At 37.5% G+C, this 14,161-nt stretch overlaps 1 protein-coding gene across 12 annotated transcripts in view; it reads right to left on the bottom strand.

The window, feature by feature from the left end:
• Positions 1 to 6,630: 6,630 nt before the first annotated feature.
• Hectd2 (HECT domain E3 ubiquitin protein ligase 2) overlaps positions 6,631 to 14,161 on the bottom strand; it is a 406,920-nt gene continuing 399,389 nt past the window's right edge. For 11 of the 12 annotated variants that reach the window (XM_029554335.1, XM_029554338.1, XM_029554334.1 and 8 more), the window contains 7 exons: positions 13,251 to 13,409; positions 12,108 to 12,182; positions 11,230 to 11,317; positions 11,039 to 11,145; positions 9,696 to 9,811; positions 9,050 to 9,193; positions 6,631 to 7,565 (listed from right to left, as the gene is read on the bottom strand). In XM_029554335.1, coding sequence (XP_029410195.1) covers positions 7,445 to 7,565; positions 9,050 to 9,193; positions 9,696 to 9,811; positions 11,039 to 11,145; positions 11,230 to 11,317; positions 12,108 to 12,182; positions 13,251 to 13,409 — 810 coding nt within the window. In that variant the 3' untranslated portion in view covers positions 6,631 to 7,444. Of the gene's footprint in view, positions 7,566 to 9,049; positions 9,194 to 9,695; positions 9,812 to 11,038; positions 11,146 to 11,229; positions 11,318 to 12,107; positions 12,183 to 13,250; positions 13,419 to 14,161 lie in introns of those variants that run through there. The other variant, XM_029554341.1, reaches the window with a different exon arrangement.

The following is a 14,161-nucleotide window of genomic DNA, read 5'->3' as shown; positions in this document are numbered from 1 at the left end:
TTTATGTGTATGCATGTATTGCCTGCATGTAGGTAAGTGTACCCATGTGGTACAATGCCCGTGGAGGACAGAAGCGACTGTTGGGTCCCCTGGAACTGGAGTTACGGAGTTGTTAGCTGCCATGTGGGTGCTGGGATTCGAACCCGGCTCTTCTGCAAGAACAGCCAGTGTTCTTAACCGCTGAGCCATCTCTCCAGCCCCCCAAATCAGATTTTATATGAATTTCCAAACCTAGCACTTGTGAGATGTTAAGTAGGGACACAGGAAATGTCTGTTCTTCAGATTGTAGACATGCAAATATTTAACCATATATGTTTGCAAGCACTAATGCAGCCTGAGAAATGAGGACATGATGGTTATGAAGGACAACTAGCTTCCCTCCAGCTGGATGTCCTGTTTTTGGGGTAGTGATTCAGGATAAGGTCAGCCAGGAGAGAATTCTGATTTGGGGAAATTGCAGAAGGAAGGATACTGGAGCTGGATTGGAATGGTCAGGGATTGGTTGGAAAGGAACAAGGGAAAGTACTTTAGAAGGCAGTAAGCTGAGCTGGGATGGGATTGAATGGGATATGTTCAGGAAACAATGAAGGTGCTAGCCTACTGGAAGCTGAGGAAGAGTGGAGCTCAGGATAGGCTTTGCAATCAGGAGGTCGAAGCACCAGAGATACCTTAGATTCTTCACAAGGAGGCATCCAATGAAAATAGAATTTTTCTAAGGTTAACTGTTAGAAACCTTGGACTAAGTAGAAGAGAAAGCCTGTAGTCAGGGAAGCCAGTTGACTGTGAAGGGTTGAGTGTTTAGACCAAGGAAGAAGCTTCTATGGAAGAGGCAACACGAAGATGAAGCATGTTGATCCTGAGGTCAAAGAGAAGACAAAATGAGACCAGTGTTCATAACGGAATCAGAAGACTGAGACAAAAAGAGACAATAAAACATACTGTCTGCTCGAGTTTGCATGGGTCTTGTACGTGCTGACACCATTGCTGTAGGTTCATATGAGTAAGGAGCCTGCAAGACTGTTTCCACACGGTCATCCATCTCCTTCCCTGGCTCTTACACTTTCTGCCCCTTCCTCTGCATTGGCCCCTGAACCCTGTGTAGGTGAGGTTTAATACAGTTCTGTTTAGGGACCCACACTCTGCAGACTCTTATTCTCTATCCTTCAGCCATTTGTGGCCTTCTGGGTTCATCACCCTCTGTTGCATGAGGGAGCTTCATTGATGAGAGTTGATAGATGCACTCGTATTCGCTCTACCCCTTGTTCCACTATGTTCCATGAGCCTTAGGTATAGAGGTTCCACTGTAGATGTGTCACTCAGGGTTAGGCATCTCACAGACACTTACTCTCTGTGTGTGACCAGTTGTGGAACTCTGTAATAGAATCCATCTGTTGCAAAAGAAGCTTCTTTGATGAGTGGTGACTGGCGTACCTGTCTGTAAATATAAGGATCCATATTTTGCTCATAGTAAGAAATTACATTACTCTAGGGATGTGACAGTCTTAGGGTTTTCTCTAAGATCTATGACCTCTCCAGTCATGTGTATTTGGCTGTTTACAGTACCACACGAGTTCCTGTCCACTGAGTGGGTTTTAAGTCCAATTAGGTAGCTCTTGATTACCCCCACGATAAAAGTGTCACTACTGCACCAATAAAGTTTGCTGTGTCAATCACCGTTATGGTTATTAGGCCTTAAAGCTGGGGTTGGACCATCGATCGATGTTCTCCCTTAGTAGCTTCCGGTCAGTTATAGCTCAATTGCTCCTAGTCCTATGTTAGAAGTTTGTCCTCTCTTCAGCAATAGGGTCTTATTTTCAAGTGCTGGGAGGCAATCAAGGGCTGTGGCAATAGCCTGTATAATTTTGGGAGTCTCTTGGACTACCCTGTACAACAACTTGGAGGTTTATCCTGTCTGGTAGTTTCTTGTTACACAGCCTTCAGCTGTATACACGGACTCATGTAGAGATACTGTATGTGTGAGAGTTGGGACTTGGCCTGTGTGCATCTGGAAATGCAGCACAAGACTGCACTTGATGCAGGAGCAATGACAACAATGCCAACATTAATACTAGAGAACACTTGTTGGTTAGGTATAAATGTAAGCCATTTGTGAAGGTTACTCCTCTGATTGATCTGGAATCAACTAGGAGACACACCTCTGGGTGTGTCTGTGAGGGTGTTTACTGGAAGGGTTAACTGAGGAGGGAAGACCCACCCTTGGTGGGCAGCACCTTGCAGTGGCAGCCAAGATATGAAGAAGGCCAAGGGAAAAGTGCTGCCGCTGCTTCCTCGATCTGAGGTGAGCAGGTCTCCCTGCTGCCACTGCTGCCACCCTTTGCTGAGTCAGAACCCAGCTTCTGGGCCTTCCAGTGTAGATGTAGCAGCCCTCCAGGCCTTCAGCTCCAGATTGGGACTGCTGACTCATCTGGCCTCACAGCCAGCCAGTTACTGGGTTCTCAGCCTCTCCAGAGTCCCGTCACTGTTGGACCAGCCAACCTGTATTGTATGAGCCAATCTAATGAATCCCGGTTGCACTATTAATTTGTTCTATTGGTCTGGTCCTCTAGAGAACCCTCATGTACCACTCTCACACACAATTAATACTTAGAAGTTAGAACTGATATTACACACACACACACACACACACACACACAGCTACACATAAACTTATTTGACAATTATATGAGCTAAGTATTAGTTTAGAGATGAGTAAATTGAGGCAAAGAGATGATAAGTAATTGCCCAAAGTCACTTATTTATGGGCAGATCTGAGATTCATACTGAAGCAATATAACTCTTGTCAACAAAGAATTAGTGATATCCAGAATGAAGAAATAACTCCTAAAAACCAGTGAAAAAATAGGCAAAGAAATCTGAAAGGTTTGTAAATGTGTAAACAGTGCACAATGCTGTTAACAATTGTGAAAATACAAATTTAAGTACAATTGTTTCATAAAGAAAATGGTGTTCTGAAACCAAGTGCTGAGAATCTGAGAAATGGCAGCTTATGAAGGACCCTGGAGCCTCCATTCTGGGGAACAGGTGGATAAGAATCTGGCAAAGCTGAAAAGAAACTTTTGCAACTGAGTAGTTCCACTGGGATGCAATCTAGGGAGACTGGTGCGTGCATGTTTAATGGCACACTTCAGAGCCTGGTTCACATATTAGTGGTAAGACAATGGATCACAAGCTGAGGTGTATTCATGCAAAAGGCTCTATTCTGTAGGTGAAAGTAGATGAATTATATATTAGTAAACCATTAGGGAAGTCTAGAAAAGATAGGATTGAGTGAAAAAAACTATAGACATTTGTTAGGTAATATAGATACTATATAGTGCATACAGACAGACACATGCATAATACAAATGTAAAGATGTGGGAGGGATTCACACAAGCTACAGGTTAAAGGGGGAACAGAGATGAAGTATACTGGGAATAGGAAAGGGCATAAAGGGCTTTGGAGCCCAGTGAGATGGCTCAGTGGGTGAGGGCGCTGGCCACGTAAACCTAAGTTTGTGCCCTGGAACCCTCCTAAAAGTGGAAGGAGAAAAATGATTCTACTCTGACCTCCACATGTGCACTATGGCAATGTAAGGCCCCCCATCATGTGTACCCCCCAAAATAATAAATTTAAAAGCAAACATAAAAGGAGTTTCAATTTCACCTATAATCTTTTATTTAAAAAAATGCCTGGCAAAATTTAACATTTGCTAGACATGAGTGTAGAGACATGCTGTTTCAGTATTGTTACTCGCTGAAGATCTCTATTTTTAAAACATTTCATTAAAGTTTTGAATTTTAAAATACCTTGCATGTACATCTCTGTAAAGCAGTGTTGGAAACCCTGTCTCGTATATCAATAAAAATTCTTTAGCCTTGTGTCTAGATTTATATTCTCCTGATACAATTTTCATGCTTCAAAAGTACCTTGTGCTCTTTAATCTCTGGCTGAATGTGACATGAGACAGACCGCTTCAGAAGCAGGGGTTTAAGATGTTACCACATTAGCACCATTTGCCTTGCACCTTTATACCAGTCACTGTACACAAGGTATTGTGCATTTCACACATGAACTCAACATCCCCTAAAAACCTTAGGTAGCTTGGTTATTTCCATTTTTATTTCTATTTTGGAATCGAGGCATAGGAAAGTTAGGTTGGCCAAGGAACCATAGCTAGTAAACGATAAAATTCAGGCAGTCTACCCGTGAAGTCAAACACTGGAGTTTTGAGGATGGAGAGCCAGTTGGGTTAACTGATCTGTGTCCTCCTAAAATGAAAAAAAGAAAGAAAGAAAAAAAAACCCTCACCTTAAGTCTTTCTTACAAAGTCACTATTTCTGGAAGATCTGGGGTTCAAACTGTAGCAACATAACTATTAATAAAAAGATTAGACAATACACAAGAGGGGCTAGGGAGATAGCTCAGTAGCTGAAGTACTTACTGTGTGAACATTAGGACCTGAGTTCAGATCCCTAGTACCCACATAAAAGCTGGGATTGCCAGAGCCTCTGTCACCCCCAGAACTGGGAGACAGGTGGATCCCAGGGACTCACTGGTCAGCCAGGCTCCCTGAAATGGTGAGTTCCAGGTTCAGTGGGAGTCCCCATCTCAAAAATTAAGGTGGAGAGCAACAGAGGAAGGCATCTGATATGGACCTCTGGCCTCCACATGTGCATCCACTTGCACACACATCCATAGTCCTCCCTCCATAGTAAATAATTCCTGAAGGTTCTTTATAAGGAATAAAATTCCTAAATGTTAGAAATAGATCCATTTGCTTATGGATTACCCCATGCTCTCTTCTCTCTCTTCCTTAAGCTTAGGCAATGTGGGCAAGAGAGGAAAATGCCAAAGGAGTGGTTCTAAGGAGGAATACTGAAGATATAAGCTGTCTATTTGCTGCCAATAAGTAGTCCTCAGGACTCTGCTTCTGCACGAGCTTCAGTGCTTCTACATATTCATCTGGTGGAACACCCTGTCTGTGTGATCATCCAGACAGCGGACATACACTGTTTTATATTAAAAATATGAAAAGAAACTGGTTATACTGAGTGTCAACAACACAACTTTTAGCAATTTTCTTTATCACTAATAGTGTAATATTTTTTACTAATCTCAATGTAGTATAAATAATACTCTGTATTTATATTTTAAATCTATGGTTTTAATTGATTGTTCAATGTTCAAAAATTGAACTAAAGCCTGACTGACCGTGTAACTTTAATATTTGAAAATTTTCATACAGAAATCAACTTAACACAATACAGATTTGTACAAAAGGACTGATTAAAAACTTCCATTATGCAGAAAAAAAATTAATGAAAAGTTAAAAAAAAAGACAAGACATTTTATAAATACTAATAAATACTGTGCAATGTTTAATTTACTATGGCAGATACAAAAAACAGGAATTCGTTAACAGATTGTATATTTAAAAAGCTACAGGAATTTTCTAATTTTAAATTAACAAAATGTAACAGTAGTGGTTTTTACTTTTTAAATGAGGTATTATTACACTGTAAACCAAAACAGAGCATAAATAATGTGCAATTAAGTAATAAATGATTATAAATTTCAACTTAATAAATGACAACAAAAATTCCCATTATTTATGGACTTTGTCACTTAAAATTTGGCTTGCTTGTATACTTACTAAAAGTGACATAGCTATCGAATACGAACACATCGTTAAACATGCAGACCAAGCGAACACTATTTTTCCATGAATCATCTCTACCAAATAAAAACTTTGTTTACATTTTACTTAAAACACTAAGTCTGGTTTTGTATACATGATTCTTTGTGCTTATGAGTTAGAAGTAACCTACATTAGACATCTTACTTTCTAGTTCAAGCAGTGTAAGAGGGAAGCAGTTTTATTTGCATATGGACTAAAAACAGTAAACCAAATATGCCTTTAACTGTCTTAGGCTTTCCAAGATTGTAAAGAAGATCCTTTTAGTACATACTCGAATGGAAAAGTAGTCATTTACAGTCTCAAGCAGAAAAGTAAGTGAAGTTGACTCCTTTCCTCGAAGATTTGTGGGCTAGCTTCTGAGCCTTGGAGAACAAGCTGATGAGCCCCTTCACCCTTGAATTCTGCTGGTTGGGCGCAGGAAGCACAGCAACAAGGACGTGATCTGGGCAGAGCTATGTGCATATGAATCATATGCTGGTACTAAATGCTGGTTTTATTATTATTGCAAACGTAACTTCAGAGTTTTCTGAAGAAAAGCTATCAAAAGATAAGAGAAGTCTTGAGACCGAAATGTTTGTAACATGCTAATAAAACTGCTTCAGTTGCTATAAATTAAAAAAAACCCTGTGACTTAAAAATGCAGTTTTTTACATGCTACTTATTAGAAATGGAAAACAAGGGTACTTCTGAATTTGCTATATTTAGAATCCAGTGAAAAACAAACATTTAGCCAAAATGTTGAACTTTCTTTCTACACCAAGCTCCATCATCTTGACACAAAATGTTATTATTGTATTTCACTTTTGTCAAATATCTTATCCTACCTTTTCAAAAAGTTAGTGTTTCAGTATAACTGGCGATCAAAAAATGTAGATATGAGTGTTGTATATCAATCAAAATATATAAAAAGCAGTCATTTTTGTGCTTGTAATCGATTTAATTAATCAATGACTAGTTAGATCTAACTTGTTCTCAGTGTGACCTTTAAGAAATGATCATTATACAATATTACAGAGTAACTGGTTTACCTCCACTGTGCATGCAGACTAACAATACCTAAAAGAATAGAACCTTGGATCCAATAGTCTGAAAATACTCTTGTACAATCATCTTTATTGATTTGTAAAAGCTGTATACACATCTAAAACCCCAAATTTACTTTGTAAAAATAAATCTTTTGCAATAAATGGCACTATCAAAATCCCATTATTCTTAGGCTATTATGTACTTATTTACATGCTTTTCAGCAACAGTTGAAAAGATCTTATAGGACCCCCAAACCAGTATATCAAAAGACCCTGTAAACTGCATTTGCAATTATACTGTTGTTTACCTTTGTACGAAAATATGGCTACATGCCTTATGTTAAAGATAATGTAGCTGTCTGCTTTGCTACAGTGTGCTGGCAGCACGTCTGCCACTGGGTTCAACTACATCACAAACCCATTCTTACTGCACTTGGCTTTCCCAGTGGACATCTGTGGGAAACAACTTATGAGAAGTGATAAAGAACTACCCCTGCCATATGCTCTTTTCCTCACTGACGGATTTGTTTGTTTTGTTTTGTTTTTTAAAGAAAATCATGCCTTTACTACACTCATTCTGTATCTGGGTTATAGAAACACCCTTCATCATTTTAAAGTTGGCGAACTTTGTTAAACTGTTTTGAGACAGAAACATGAAAAGGTTAAAGGCACAATAAGAGGGAAGTGAGTGCTACATATAAATATTTCAAGTCTTCGAGGTTACTCAAGTCCAAAGCCTTCTGAATTTGAAATTCCAATGATCAATTTCTGTTTCAGGTCTTTTTTGCTCTTGTATGGAGGAAGGCAAAGTTGATTGAAGCAGGTGTGAGCCACAGGTAACCTAGGAAAAAAATGAGTTAAGAGATACGAGTTTTAAAGCACATACAAAATGACTAAGGAACATTTTAGAAACACCAGACACTTTCAGACCTATGCTGATAATGTTTCACATCTCTTCCTTTGGTGAATGCTAAATGTCACCCACCATTCCAGACGGCAAGGCCATGTTTACAGACAAGACAAGCAATACACCTGCTCTCACAGAACTTTAATTTGAAAAGCAGTTTGTCTGGAGCCAGACATATCTGAATCTAAATACTGTTTTCCTCACCAGTTGTGGGACTTTGAGTTGATTAATGTTTCCTCATCAACGTGACACGGTCAACTATCCAATTACATTAGAAGAACAGGAATAAGGGAGTGTGATGGCAAATACAAGGATATGCAAGGCCTGCCTATGCCTTGAACTAAATGACTATGATCTAAGGTGAAATAGGAAAGCTAGCATATTACTTCTATATTGGAGGAACTCATTGAAAGAATGATGACTTTTGGTCTTACAGGGAAAGTCAACCTTCATGAGAAGGTAGCAAGCACACACCAAGTGCGAAGGGAACAAATTAAAGGTATGGAGGGTGGAAGGCAAAATATATTTTAAGGAGGTAGCAAAACAGCCAGTTGGTTAAAGCATAGAACAAAATGAATTCTAGGACTGAAACTGATGGGGTACAGTAAAGCTACTGTCACCCAGGGAACCATCAGGATCTAAGCAGTGTTACAGAAAATGAATTTTTTCGGATAACACAACTAGAAAGGAAAGAACCTGAGCAGGAAGGAGTCATTTAACTAAACCAGTAAGGAGATAAAATGTAACAGCACCAGGTGGTGGTAACTGGGAAATCAAAGAACAAACTGAAGTTCTAAAACTAGGGACTGTGGCAGGATAGAAGGTATGTTCAGTGTGTAGACCCAAGGGGAAAAATGATAGCCTCAAAGCTGTGTCTACTCAAACTACTTTCCGAAATCACAAGGTATTGTAATAACAGACAGAAGGAAGACCAGCCTGAACCCATAACATGATGAGAAAGTAGCTTAAAGTTACGATCATTACCACTTCATACATGAGGAGCATGAGCTTTAAAAGGTGACTCTCCCAGAAGTGCTTCCGACACCAGTACGACAGTTCTATTCACAGACACACAAGCAAACCAAGAAGCCTCAATTTAATATTTGTCCTAATTATAAAAAACAGTTACACAACAATGAAGGCGAGACAACATGATACTATAAGGTAGGCTAGGCTCTAAAAGAGACCAAGAAGCAAATACTGGACCCAAGCCACGTAAAAAGCTAATGGAAGTAAATTATCATCAGTTAGTACAGGTATGTGTCAAACACTAATTGAGAACTTCAGCCAAAGTCTCTTTCAAGAGCACATGTACTCTGAAGAATTTTACAAGAAAGTGACTTCAGACTGAAAGAATCTTCTAAATCCAAAATTAGCAATAAGTTATGATTAAAAATAAAGCCATAATCCAGAGTTACCAGTTAGTAGAAGTTTCATTCTTTGAAATTTTAAAGTTCAAATCGGCCATCCCTCCCACAGGTACTCTGTCACTTCCTGTAGTAAAATGTAGCAACTTCTTTTGAAGATCAAGAGGGAATCCAAGCACAACATCCCAAAAGTATCTACAGAAGGAAATTTACAAAAAATATCCCGAGAACACTTATGATTATATTAAAGCAATAAAAACAGACTATGAGAAACTTTTCTTAAGCATATATAATACTGAAATATAAAATAACATTTCTATAACTAAGCTTAGTAGTAGTTTAGTAGTAGAAGATAGTGTAGAACCAATTTTTGTCCCTTATGTAATTTCCAAGTCTTGTTCTTCAACACAGAGCTAGTAAAGTGCTATTTATAAACACAGCATCCTTGAAACTCTGGGATCAAAGTTATTTTTTAAAGTAAAACACTGTACTTTGATAGAAAATTATTTATATAAATTTCTCTCAAGGGGACTGCTAAATGCTTTCATATTTTACTATTTTCTTATTTCTAGGGATGAAATAAGACAGGATAGGACTCTAGAATATTTGCTAACTGATCTAATACTATGTTCTATAAGTAAGCAAGTCCATCCTATTTTGCAGTGACTTCTGTAAGCCCACCTCCTCAGGAGCTCACCTTATGGTTGGGTCAGTCTTCGCGTAGCCATCATACTGCGTGCTTCTCTGCAGAGCATGCATGTCCAGCTCAGGACTTCCACAGACCAGAATCTCAACCTCTTCTGGACGAAGCAGCTATCAATAATTGTCAAAATGTCAAAGGTCATAATTAAAAATGATGGCCTTAAAATGAAATATGAACTGTTTTCACCACATCAAATCATACAAATCATCACTTTTCTTAGCAAATCAAATGATTTTTTTTTCTTGAAGGAAATGTTATTTTCCTACTACAGCAAGGTATTTTGTTTCTTATAAAACTGTAATTAGTAGTTTGCCAGAAAACCCAAGAAAATGACTCAGCATGGATCAAATTCGCTTTTCTTCACAAGCAGCACAAAGCTCTACTATTTACTGATCTGCCTGCTTCCTACCAATGTTCACACCTATGCGGCTGTAGAGTCGTGTACGCCTTGCAGCTGTTTGGTGCTGCTCACTTATTTTTGTACCTTTTAGGTGGGTTTTTTGCCACCTAGAGATCAGATCTGAAAAACAAGACAAAGCTATACCATTTCATTTTCATTTTCCCTCTCTTGCCTCCCCTATCAAAGAGACTCATAAAAGTTACAGCTCAACAAAGTACCTCTTTTTCAAAGGCATTTTTCATCAAATATATTATAAAGGTTACTATAAAACAAGCTAGAAAGGGCTACTTGCTCCTGCCCCAAAGTAACCCAAGAGTTCATTTCTTTCTTCAATGAAAAATAATTCAAATGAAAGACTACCCCAGTCTCTCAACAAAGCAGATGGAGATACAAGAGGCATGTTGGCATGTGCCCTGGGTAGCTGGGGTGAAAGGATCCATCATAATATATTATATTTCCATCATGGCATCTGAACTCCAATTCACATGGCTAAGACAGATGAACTCCGAGAGTCTACCATGATTCTGGAGATGAACTACAAACTTCAGGTTGCCGGCAGACAGGGAGCAGGCCTTATACAACATGCTCTTCTCTCAGTGAGAAATTGTGGCTTTTTCCCTGGAGCCAGACATTAACTTTCTGTGCTTTGTCCATTGACTCTACAGCCACCAGAAGTTTTTAAAGCCCTAAAACACATAGTATAAAACATACCAGAAGGGGAAGAAAATTCAAGTCAGTTAAAAAAATATTTCTACAGAAGTAAGGTTGAAATGGGAGAACTAATGTTATTTCTGGATCTATTTTTTTAAAGTAGAAAACATTTTCTGATGTTCAAAGATTATCAGGACATAATATTTAAATATTATCTAGGAAGAATATTTAAGTTATTTGTGTTATACTGTACCACCTAATTGAAAGCTTAAAGGTTTAAACTCACCATTAGGGCATCTGAAGCACACACACTATGAAATCCGTAATAAAATGCAGCAAATTGCTTATAGATAGATTTGTTCAAAAGGAAGTCAGTATAAAGCTGTACATACTCTGGAAAGCAATTTACATCCATTATATAGTAATAGTAACTGGAAAATATTAATTCATTGTAATTAAAAATGGTGTCTGACTTACCTTTTCTATTCTGATTGGTAACTGGAATCTTATCACCCCCTGGTTTTAAATTATAACACTTAATTATTCCAAATTCTTCTTGAAAAACCTGATGGGAGAGACCATAATATTGTGTTTATTGGTACTGTTGATATAGTAACAGGTTTCAGTGAATAAATCTGTAAAAGAATGGTTTTTCTCCTCCTTTTAAGCCACAACTACAGAAAGGTTAAACTTTTGTGACATTTATATTAAGAGGGGGCATTATGAGGTAAAAAAGCAGGTCCTTAATCCTATCTGTCAATACAGTTAAATACTTTATGATGCTCACAGAACTTGTGGCCCCCAGCCAACATGCAGGTCTTTGGAGTTATATGGATCACTGTAATTTCCATCTCTATGATATGAGCAGTAGAAATGTGTGGTTTAGTTAGGCTTCTACTCCTTAACTTCCTTTTCTGAAGCACTAAAGGGGGTATTTCTGGTAGAAAGCAAATTAGTCAAGGGAATATGCAAACAGACCCTTGGTGACTTCATTTCCACATGCTTATTCGCATGCAGTGTCTCTACCATGCTACTAGGTTAAGGTTCTTTGATTCTTTTTAGTTAATGGATCAATTAAGTAAAATTAATTAATAGCTGATCCATTAATTCTTTAAGATAGTATATTATAATGTAGCCCAATGGGCCTCAGACTCCTGATTCTCCTGCCTCAGCCTCCTGAGGGCCAAGATCACAGGTGTGCACCAACCACCACAATCAGCTTAAGATCCCTTCCTTGAGATTATATGTGCTGATTAATCCTTGTTCATCTTTTTTAACAGCAAGTGTTTAATAACAATGGCAGTTTCCTATATGAGATAGATGGCTGACAAACAGTTACATGCCCTTATCAGTACCTGGAATGTTGAATAGAAATCTTCTTCAACATTGCCTTCATATGATAAGAGTTCACTTAATCCATGGGCCAACTCCTGTAAAAATAAATCTATGGTCTGTCTTTTTAAAACAACAAGCATTACTTCAAATTGCCAAGGAGATATACTAAGGTTCGCTTAAAATGTGAGATAAAAGAATAAACTCAGATTTTAAAATAAATACGTGAGATGTACTTTCTAAGACTCAAGATATTTCTTAATACTTTCCACCATTCAGAGACCCGGGAAAATCCATTACCACCAATTCAGGAGGAAATTATCCAGTTCACACAACAGAGGTCTAACTCTAGGGTCCATTCTTAAGCTTAGTGTAGCTCTATTGTGATGTCCAGCATAATTCACTACTCTCTGCCACATTACTATTTATGAATTTTTAGTCTTTATTACTTCGAATTTATTTTCTTAAAAAAATCACTACTCTTTTAGGATGCACCTTTAAACATAAGACACACAGTTGATATGTTTAGTGGCTTATATATTTCAGTTACTGTGTGCTCCTCTCCCAAGAAAGACTTAGCACACTGGAAGAAATGTTTTCTTATAACTTCAGTTATCTATTAAAAAGAACTTAAAAACAGAACTGTCTCAATATTTCAATTTTTTTAAAGTTTCATAAAAATTACTTTAAATTACATACTAAATTATTTAAAAAGATAAGTAATGTCATGGATTAGAATGATCTTCAATACTTTACATAATAAATTTATATTCCATTAAAACCATAAATTTTTATACAAATCTAGTTTGGTACAATTTTGATATGATTATCACCATTTGTTTTTAAATAATAAAAACCATCTCATTGTTCCCATAAGGACACTGGACCCACCAGAATGGTTAAATAACTTATTCAAGTTCACAAAGCCAGTAAGACACAGCCTGGATTCAAATCACTGATCTACAGACTTCAAAGTCTGTTCTATTCTGTAAGCTCTTAGGCACATTGCAAAGTAGGTGACTGGCTCTGGCAGGAGGGAACGAAAGCTGGATGGGAAAGATGATTGATTCCAAAGAGGAAACCACACTATAAAATAGGAACAGCATTAGGGAGAGGTGGTTAACTACAGGTAGTTAGACTACAGGATGTTAATAACTTATACTTACAGGCATAATTTGACATAAGTCATCAATGGCAACACTGCAGATGCCTACTGGTGTATTTTGATCGCTAGGTACGATGGGAGGACTCAATAACTTCTTGTAACAGCAGGGAGGGAAACGAATATCCAAGGTGATGCTGTTATAAACAGCTAGTCCCATAAGCTATGCATACTAAATGTTAAGTATTAACATAAAATCCATGCCAACAAATGAGTTTTGAATTATGCATCAGTCTACTTCTTACATTCTTCTTCCAGATTTAAAACTGACTTTCTAATTAGTACAACATATTTCCTTTCTTCTTTCTTTAATCTTTCTTTATTTATATAATTCCTTGATTAACAGGTCATGTAAAAAGGTGTTCAGTTGACAGAATTTAATGATTTCCCTAGAAAAGGTTATCTAAGATTGCAATGGATGGCAACTTCAGACATGTCTGTAAATTATTTAGCATATAAAAATTTTCTAAATTTAAACAAGCATGCTGGTGCCCTTTTAAGCAGCAGTAAGATTTTTTTTCACTACAGAATATAGTACTAATTTTAGAAACTGCCACATTAGCTATTTTAAAATTAAATATAGATAGTGTGGTGGCACATGCCTTTAATCCCAGCACTCAGGAGGCAGAGGAAAGCAGTCTCTGTGAGATTGAGGCCAGTCTGATCTATATAGTGAGTTCCAGGTCAACTGGGGCTGCAGGGAGACCTTGTCTCAAAAAGACAAAAAAATTAAACACATACTTTGTTAAAGGAGGTGAAATGAGTATGCATATGGACATACATATACTACTGATTCACTGATTAGCTAACAGGGTAAGTAGACTCTTATAGTAAAACTTGAAGGGCTTTAGTTCAGGTATTTTATTTATTTATTTATTTATTTATTTATTTATTTATTTATTTATTTATTTATTT

This window comes from Nannospalax galili, unplaced genomic scaffold, assembly GCF_000622305.1.
Source record: "Nannospalax galili isolate Female #2095 unplaced genomic scaffold, S.galili_v1.0 scaffold384, whole genome shotgun sequence".
NCBI classification, from domain to species: Eukaryota; Metazoa; Chordata; class Mammalia; order Rodentia; family Spalacidae; genus Nannospalax; species Nannospalax galili.
This window is presented reverse-complemented; position numbering and strand designations above follow the sequence as displayed.